At 32.6% G+C, this 10330-nt stretch overlaps 1 protein-coding gene across 1 annotated transcript; it reads left to right on the forward strand.

Annotated features, from left to right (window-relative positions):
- The first annotated feature begins 1056 nt into the window (after positions 1–1056).
- On the forward strand, positions 1057–4005 carry LOC119833290 (protein MAK16 homolog A). The gene is made up of 8 exons (XM_038357271.1): positions 1057–1197; positions 1273–1319; positions 1394–1537; positions 1608–1790; positions 2270–2399; positions 2784–2981; positions 3494–3565; positions 3892–4005. The coding sequence occupies exons 1-8, from the start codon at positions 1183–1185 to the stop codon at positions 3991–3993; spliced, it is 891 nt and encodes a 296-aa protein (XP_038213199.1). The 5' UTR covers positions 1057–1182; the 3' UTR covers positions 3994–4005.
- Positions 4006–10330: the final 6325 nt, after the last annotated feature.

Consider the following 10330-nt stretch of genomic DNA (forward strand, 5'->3'; position numbering starts at 1 on the left):
CGCCTCCGCGCGGTTCGGTTTGGAATATAAAAACTAAGACATTCTAGCAGTCTTGAGTTGTGTTTCTTACCAAGTAAAAGACTTTTGACTTTTATAAACGGCAAGCGAAAAATCCCGACTTTCACTTAATTGGTTGTACCCCACCATACCCAAAACAAATAAGGTAGGATACATCAGTGGATAAAAAGGATGTACCCCATAAATTTTGAAATATAAATGTCTCGTGAATTTATTCTGTATCCGTTCTAACATTAAATTGTATTTGTCCTCATACGGAGCCCAAATTGCTGCATTATGTTCCAAACGACTTCTTACTAACGCGTTATATAGGACTTTAAGTGTGGTAATGTTGGTAAACTCTTTAGCCTGTCTTAAAACAAATCCAAGGTTTCTGTATGCTGTTTTACATGTTTGTATTATATGTTCACGAAACCTCAGATCAGAAGAGAACTAAACGCCTAAGTCCCGTCCTTGCGTATTGCGCTGAATTGAGACCGCTGATTTTATTTATAGATTATTTTTTCTAGACTTGGAATGAGCTATCATGTAATTTGCACGCCTTGGCACGAATGAGGCCAGCTCGCACCGTGGAAGTATTACATCCCCACAGAAAACCGGCGTGAAACAATAGCATGCTATTATGTTTCGTTCGGTGACTCACCCACCGTACCGGAGGTTTTTCCTTTTCCTTACCCTTCCGAGTCCTCTGCTTTATTCCTCCCATTAATCCTTCCTTAATCCCTTCCCAATTTAAAGTCGGTAATCCATTTGTAGAGGCGTAAGGTCTGCAATTCGACCTTATGCCTCTAAAAATGTTCATGGACGCTGGTAGTGCTTACCATCAGGCGGCCCACCAGCTCCGTTGCCGACAATGACATAAAAAAAAAGTTATAGAACAACTTCATTTACATCTATTAATTTTAGAAACATTTGAATTAAATTATACTGGCAGCATTATTCTACGCAGTCACAGCGTCTCGCGTAAGAAGAAATCTTCTTTCGTCACGCGGATTAAAAAATAAGTTTGTTGTTTATGACCACCACTGCTGTCAGATGTTTAAAGTTTAAACTGTCAGTTGTCACTAGGTTAAAACATGTTATTTGTCAATTGGTCAAATCGCTAATATAACCACGTGAATATATTTAGTGAAACTTGTAATTTATAATAATAAATACACGAAAATGCAGCACGACGATGTATGAATTAATCATAATTGTAAAAATTTTGATATTTACTGGCGTTTGAAATATTAACAATTTTTTTATTTTCAGGTTGTATGGGCTATAATCAACAAAACTCATTGTTCGCATAAAGTAACGTAAGTATATAATGATTGCTTACATAAAAAAACATCGTAAATTAGTGTACTATCAACCTATATTTTCTTTTCAGGACAAAGACACAACATTTTTGTCGAAATGAATATAACCTAACAGGTTTATGTAGTCGTTCATCGTGTCCTTTAGCCAATAGTAAATATGCAACTATCAGAGAAGAGAACGGAATTATATACTTGTATATGAGAACAGCTGAGAGGTAATAAATTTACTTTTTAATTTGTATTATTAATTAATTTAAATTATTATTAATGATTCTGAATTTTTAGGCTCATGTTTCCAGCAAAACAATGGGAAAAAGTGAAATTATCCAGAAATTTTGAAAAGGCCATACATCAAATAAATGAAAATCTGCTTTATTGGCCATCTTTTATAAAATCTAAATGCAAACAAAGATTTTTAAAAATAACACAATACCTCATACGCATGAGGAAGCTTAAACTTCGAAGAGTGTAAGTATAATGTGTATATTCTATTGACCACAATCTTGGTACACTAGTTGATATGAGAGCTCTAAAACAACAGATTTTGAGATGGTAGGCACTAACAAAAGAAATCTTGGATTGGTAGGACGCAAAAGAAAATCAACTAGTGAAACAATGTATATTTAATGTATCTGCCCCATAAACTGGATGAAGAATAACAATTACTTTCTTTAATTTTCTAATTCTTTTGGTTATTAATTTTTGAGCATGGAAATGAGGCATACAAAATAAAGCCAAAAATATATATTTTAAATGAAACTCTAAATAAACTTGGTAAATCTTCTAAACAATTAGTTTTTTTGACATAACTACTACTAAACTAACCAAAAAACTAAGCATACAGTTTTATATTCCATCTATTATTATATTGTTCAAATGCTAATTTAAAATTTACCATAATACTTCTATAACTTAAAGATAATTACTAAATGGAACTTTTGTAACAGGAAAGAATTAGTTCCAATACAAAGAAAGATAGAGAGGCGCGAAAGGAGACGAGAGGAGAAGGCACTAGTTGCAGCCAGAATAGACAATGCAATAGAGAAACAATTGCTTGACAGACTGAAGAAGGGAACTGTAAGTTAATAAATATTACAGGGTAAAAATCATAGTATAAAATTGCTTAGTTATGATATGAAATAAATATAAAAAGACACACTTAAAAATAAAAAAAAACACTGCTTGATTTCAATTTCGCGCGGATCTATCCCAAGAAATAATGCTTTAAATCACAAGCAAATATAACGCATCCCATTTTTCTTCAGCATGCAATCTCGTGAGATCATAAACAAGCTGTTTACAATCTTAATAATATTGCCTATTAAAACATAATCAAAAATGTCTAAGCGGCTTTATATAAGACATAGTTGTTTATTGCGTGTCAATCATACTATTTTATTGTAATTTTATTATACTCTTGATCTTATTGCTTATAACCTTATGTTTCCTATTCTTTTTTAGTACAATGACATTTATAACTTCCCGCAAATGGCCTTCGACGCTGCATTGAAAGCAGAAGAGATATCCGGTGAGAGTGAGAGTGAGAAATCGGATGAAGAAGAAGAAGAGAAGGAAATGGAGCCCGAGCTGGAGCAAGAGTTGCAGAGGACAGAAGTTGATGAATTTGTTGAGGCCGACAGTGATATGGAGAGTGATGGGGTAAGATGTTATAGATAGTTTGTTTTGGATAGTGAATGTCATTTGAAATAGTTTTTTTTTTCTTTTGAATAAATTATATTATTAATATATGTTAAGATGTTAATGATATTTCAGTATTGAAACATTCTTGTACCAAAAATAATTGTTTAGTGTTAGGGCGGGTTCTCAATAACAATATTATTGGTGTGTTTTTGTAATAGGCAATAGTTTTGTCATACAATATGTAAGTAGCTGCTTGTCCAGGCATTGGCCTGAATGACTGTGGTAAAAAAATTATATAATTCACCCCCCGGGCTTGTCAATAATATAACTATATTAATAGTTGTTTTGCTTGTTATATCCACGAAGATCAGGCAAAAGGTGTTGGAAAGATGTATAATTGAATTATTAATAATTAAATGTTTTTAATTTTTTCTTTTGTATTTTACATGTATTGAAAATTAACTGCCATAACTGACATTGTTATTTCCACTTGTAATTAATGTATGTTGTAAATTTTTTTTTCGTTATAGGATAGTGAATCTGGCAAAAAGGAAGGTGCTGATGTTGGAAGCGATTTCGAGTCTGAAACTTCAGATATTGAGGTAATTACATATTTCTTATAGATAAACTAGCTGACTCGGCAAACGCTGTTCTGCCTTACTCTTATCATTTAGGGGTTAGAAAAATAGATGTTCGCCGATTCTGATAATAATCGGCCAACACCTACCCGATATATACACAAATTTCATAAGAATCGAACCGTTTGTAGTATGGTTACTAACATTGTGACACAAACATTTTATGTATAGAGATAGTTTGGAATTGAAAGGTGAAGGTTTTGTTGCCGAATTCTTTTCGGCACTTACTTACATTATAACAAAAGATAACGAAATATGAATACATTTTCATCATCTTAATAAATTTACAGGATATATCAGAGAAATTGGTGAGCAGAAAGAAGCCGCGCGTGGAAATAGAATACGAAACAGAACCTTCAGTCAGTATATCGAAGAGGAAAATAAAGCAATGATTTTTATTTGTCTTTAATTGTTTTATTTACGCATTTAGTAGTTAGAAGGTAGAATTAAGGAAATAAATGAAACTGTTTCAATAAACAAAACATTGAATGAAAATTTGATTTGATCAACACACTTGCCCTGCTAGATTATAAAACTGGAGATTAGTTGCAACCTTGAAATAAAAAATCTTCATCATCAGCCAATATGTTCCCACTCCTATGAGGGTGCATGCCATAACAAAGAGTAGATTAATATATATGGCCATAATCTACGACGCAGATGACCATGACACATGTGTAACTTTAATTCTTGGATGTGATGCCGGCTATATCATGATGTTTTCCTTCACCGTTTGGAGCAGTGATGATGTCGATAATGATGAATTAATAAATCAGTTTATTTCTTGCATGCCTCTGGTTTCGAAAACTCGTCTCTAACCACTGAGCAAAGTACTGGTAACAAGGTGATTCTGATAAAATGAAAAAACATGAACTTTGTGTCCTTCGATGTACAACCTTTAGTATACTTACCTTCCACAGCAACAGGCCATATAATGACGTATATGTAATACGTATAACAATGATTAATAAAAATTAAAAATCAAGAAAGTGGGTTTAATTTCAAAAGTAAAAAAGGGTTGAAACAATTTAGCAGCTACGGTGTTCCCGAACAATAACGACATTGGGGCCTTCAAGAAAAGGTCAATGGCTTTACCACGAGTGTAGTAAATAACAAGATTTAGCTATCTACTTAATAATAATATTTCTTACAATGCTACTCTTAAAATAAATTATTTAAAACATTTTATAGTCAAGAAAAGAAACATATTCAGTTTAAAGATAAAATTCGTTAGCTGTAATTAATTCAGTTCTTTCAGTCCACTGTTATCTTAGGTATTGAATACGAAATGATTTTCAGTTGAATAGAGCGCTCCGCCCCGTAATCTTTGAGTCGGCGCGACACTGCTCCCAGCTTAATTACACTCATCCGTTAATTAAGAAAGTTGTTCTTTACAATCTCAGCTATTCTACACTTCGACATATTGAAATTTAATTAAGTTTCTTTGCAATTGATCTATGGTTATCCCAATAGTCCACTGGTCGAATAGAATCTGCCAAGTTAAATCGATATTCTGTTCACATTAGACAAAAACGAGGACTGAACTGTAATAAATGAGATTGCGGCTGAATGTGGCTACAGTATGCTATTTGTATATCTTACTAGCGGTCCGACCCGGCTTCGCCTGTGGTACATATATAGCCTATAGCCTTCCTCAATAAATGGGCTATCTAACACTGAAAGAATTTTTCATATCGGACCAGTTGTTCCTGAGATTAGTGCGTTCAAACAACCAAACTCTTCAGCTTTATAATATTAGTATAGATTTGACGAATAAGACACACGAATTGGCTGTACCCATACCATATCCAAAGAAAGTTGTCGGGAAGTTTTTGATTGTTATGGGCCAACTGGAATTATTGGTTGGTTTCTCGTTCCCTCTTAGTTATTTTAGGTCGCCTAAACAACTCTAATATTTTTTTTCATAAAATAAATAATATGTTCAAAAATAATATCGTATGTATGCCCACGAGTTTCAAGAAAAATCAATAAAAAAAAATTACAAACAAATTGTTTATCGATTTTTCTTGAAAAACACTGGACATTATTAGGCAACATTAGGTCTACAGACTGATTTTATTTGCCATAGAATTTTTTTTAATATTTTACTACCGCTGGGGGAACTCATAGGCAGGACTTAAAACAACAAAACACAATATTATTTTTAACAACTAAATAATAAAGAAAGCTTAGCGACCACATACTTACCTAAAAACAACCTCTACAAATATGCATTCAATCTGTTCATTAAAATAAATTTACAAAAGACAATTAAAGTAAAAAACATGTGGTTCACAGACTTTTATGATAAAGCTTACCGTTTTGCTGATAATCTCTATAAAACCGTTTTTTGTGTTAATGCTATTTAATACATTTATACTGCTATATACATTGCTGCAATTGCTATTATACCATTAATATACCTACTGTTAGAATGTAACTGGTAACCTTTACCGTATACGGTATGAGCGCGTGACCCAATTAGTTCTGAAGTATGCTTAATTCTCACTTTGAAAGCGTAGGTAATGTATTTCCAGCAAATGTGAGTTTTGGATTTTCACACTTTTTTATATTTAATCCATATGTACCTAGGATAAAACGCTAATGCACTCGGTCTCTGCTTAGCGAGATTTCCATTAGCTGTGAATTTCGATGGTACATAGAATGTAGGTAGGTACCTACGAAATAACCAGGTTAAGTAGAGTTTATTTTTTAATTCAATTTGTTTTACTTCCGGGAGCGTTTCACGTTTTAACGTTTTCACATTAGTGTGGTGAAGCGTGTTTTCTAAAATCGAATTTGTTGTAATGATGACAAAATTTATTTACCACGTAATAGAAGTATTCGTGTATATATTATGCGCAGGTTTTATTAATTTATTAATGTATAGAATCACTCTTCCAGGTCCATTCCTTCTATCGTCGTCAATCCTTCCCTTATCTATTTAATGCTATTTTTATTAAATTCAAGTTGTCAAATGATATTAAAAATGTAAAAGCATAGTATAAAATACGAAAATATTGAGGCTCTAATATACAAAAAGAATCTTTGAAGTTCAATGAAAGGCGGGACTGCAAGTAAACATACTTCTTGATTCAACACCGCCATTTCACAAAATAATATCATTAAAATACAGTAAAAACTACAAGTCAACACTATTTATTTTTCAAGAGAATGCAGAGTTTAAAATGTTTTGAATATTCTATGCAGTAAACCTCGGTTTAAAACGATTCAGGAGCGAGTATATTTTCAGACGGCTACAGCATAGGTTGTTTTTTATAAACCGCACGCAGATGTGTTTAAAATCCTCGCATTTGTTTGAAAAAGTCAAATATAAAGCATTCCGAATTGAAGCCAGGTTCTCAAGGGATGCATAAAAATAATGTTAAATGGAGTACAGCTGGCGTTAGGTATCATTCATTATACGGTGAATACACGGAATTCGAGCTGGATTATTTATAACAATTACCAATGAGTGAACTTGTTTGATGCTTATTTATACCTCAATATTAAATGTGTATGTTACAGACTAGTGTTATGTAATGATTGTTGTGTAACACTTCATTACCGTGAGATAAAAGAAAGACAAACCAACACTTTCGCATCTATCATATACTAGCTTTTGCCCGCGGCTTCGCACGCGTTAATTCGGATTAGTTTAATTTATGTTATTATACATATAAACCTTCCTCTTAATCACTATATTTATTTAAAAAAACCCATCAAAATCCGTTGCATAGTTTTAAAGAATTAAGCATACAAAGGGACATAGAGACGGAGAAAGTGACTTTGTTTTATACTATATAGTGAAGGACAGATAACTATAATATAGGTAAAACAGAAAGAGTGACATGATTATAATTTATTATTAATGAATAATTTAAATTCTAAATTCTCTGAATACACTGGCGAATTGAAATATTCTAAACTCGTCAAGAAAAATTCCATCAGCGGTTATATAAATGAGGTTTGGACTTTAAATAAGCTTTGCGCCTAGAAATATTTTGTGAATAATTATTTGATTGGCTATTCAACATTAATTAAAACATTTCAGTTTCATTGAAAATGTTGTTACTTCTTTATTATTATATTGTTTGATGGACCGCTAATTTAATGTTTGTTAGGAGAAGAACAATAAAGTCTTGATTATTAGTCTCGGTTTTATTTTTATTATACCATTATTTGCTTTTAATTTCTAATGTGTATTTCTGGTTTCATAAATGAAATACTGGGTGAATGTGTTATAAAAGAATATTTTTCTTACTAAAAGTTTTATTGCATGCGCTTGAAAATTTATGAACACATAAGGTATATTTCAGGCATATGACGTATAGGTTAGTTACAATAGTTCATAGCAACTCGGTTTTTGTAGCGGTAGGAAGAGGCTAATATAAATCTAGAGATTTATAGCCAGTCAGTCACACCATGTTATCGGACCACGCAGTGAATGCTTCCCGGGGGATGCTTCCACTCTGCATTTTAAGTTCGTCCCAATATTTGTGACGTATATTGATAGAAGTGATCGAATTATGACCCATTAAGGTCAGATGAGGTGGGCCGTTGAATGTTATCAGCTTCAATAATGAGGAACAGAGATACAGCATTTATTTTTAGAACAAATCTTGTCTGGATTAAGACGAACATAATTCAAAATTGGCTTGCCAAAGTACATATAGTAAACACAAAAAAGAAAAAAAGTTGCAAAAAATGTGTGTTTTGAAATTGGGCTATAAGATAGTAATATAATAATAATATAATATAATGTATTAAAAAAAAATGTGTGAAATCATAATTTTGTATTCTTGTAGGTACCTTTACAACGTGTGCAAGACACGTTGTTGTAATATTATCTTGCAGAAATTGCTTCAAGATTAACCACAAATTAAAGACAAATAATATGATCTATCACAATTGTCAGTTTACTAAAAGACTAAGGAGCTGTTTACCATAATGTTCTAAATCTAGAATACCCACAATGGTTTGTTATAGCATTCCCGCAGTGGATTTAATATGTGTCCAAAATCGCTGATGCTACGAGGTCCACTATTTATGAGTATACTCGACCGTAGGCTGGGAGATTAATATAAACTTATTGATTTATGGCTATCCGCTACGCCGCGTTATCATGCTATGCACTCCCAACATGTTTCCCTTCATATTTGTGCTCTAATTTCATGTATTTGAGAACTAGTACTTACTTCTTTCGTTCTTTTAAATAACAGATAAATTTCTAGCGTTATCAAATTATTTCTTTCTTTTTGTTTGTGAAAAACGAACAAATCTTAGCTTCAACAAAAACATGGTTATGTTTTAGGATTAGGTACTCATCTTAAATGTATTACACGAATAAAAGTTATCTGTGGGCTATATATTTTATCATGCGTATTATGTGAAGAAAAGTGTAATTTCCGATAGCTCTAGTCACATCCTTGAATCATAAACACTTTTAAAAGTAATACGTAATATTAAACTGTCGGGTGTTCGAGGCGAGAGAAATTCATTGAGGTTTCCATTTATCTGCACATCGTGAGAAAACTGGCATGTCCAAGAATCAAAAGTTCGAAGATATACATGACATCTGCCAACCCGTACTTAGCCAGCGTAATGGATCATGGCTTGAATCCTCATATTCAAAAAAAAGTCAAAACCCATTACTCCCTTTTATTATATAAAATTGATCTTTTATTATATGAAAAGTGTACAGTATACGCCATAATATACATTGGGAAAAGATTGTTTTCACAAACATTTTTCATAATGGAAATATTCTCGTACGCTAGTGGTTGATACTAATGGATAGGTATTTAGTTATGCGTTCATAAATTGGAAAGGATATAATATACTCCTCCATCCTTTTGCACATTTATAAATATTGATTAACTGATTAACACATTTCAGCCTACTTCTTTAGGTCTTCAAAACTTATACAAAAATTAATTAGCGTGACATTTTCAAGAATTACAAAATATTTCCCGCGCAAACAAAGGAACATACATGGCTGCCGCTAACCAGAATTTTCGTCAACAGTCAACACTCAACAAACACACTTTTACTCTGTTATTTCTACGTTCCGACGTGGGTTGGCTCGCTACATTCTCATTAAAGTACATATAAATAAACTTCTATGTCATTCGTTTTTGTTTATTTTAATTAAAGGCTAACCGAGTACATTCTTTGAAACATAAGTCTTGACAAGGCATTGTCTGATTAGGTATACTAAGAATGTTTGTTTAGACATTTTTTGCTCAAACGAAGCTGTTAAAAAATTTGAGCTAGTGTTATCTTCTTTTTAGTCTCTGTTCCTAACGTTTTCAATAATGAATTCTTATTATGTTTGATTTTATTGTAATTTGTATCATACGTGTGAGCATAATCGTATCGTAATAGCGAAATTAGTTACTACCTGTGTAAATTCTGAGGTTTGAGGTGTTTTGAGGATCATCGTAAAATTTCACTGTACAAAACATGAAAGTGATGTTGTTTACTACTAAGGTACCTAGTATCCACCAGCCAACTGACTAAAGTTAACTCGATATTAACTTTCTGATATAAATTACTACACTTTTAATGAATATCAGCTCATTGGCATTGATATTATGTTGTTTGAAAAGTGACTTCCTCATACACATCACGTGGTATTGGTACGTGGTATTTTTGTATGTGGTAGTCGAGCACGCTTCGTCACGAATTGGGCCAGCTCGCACCGGGGAAGTACCACACCCCCACAGA

Source organism: Zerene cesonia, chromosome 17 (genome assembly GCF_012273895.1).
Source record: "Zerene cesonia ecotype Mississippi chromosome 17, Zerene_cesonia_1.1, whole genome shotgun sequence".
Classification (NCBI taxonomy): domain Eukaryota; kingdom Metazoa; phylum Arthropoda; class Insecta; order Lepidoptera; family Pieridae; genus Zerene; species Zerene cesonia.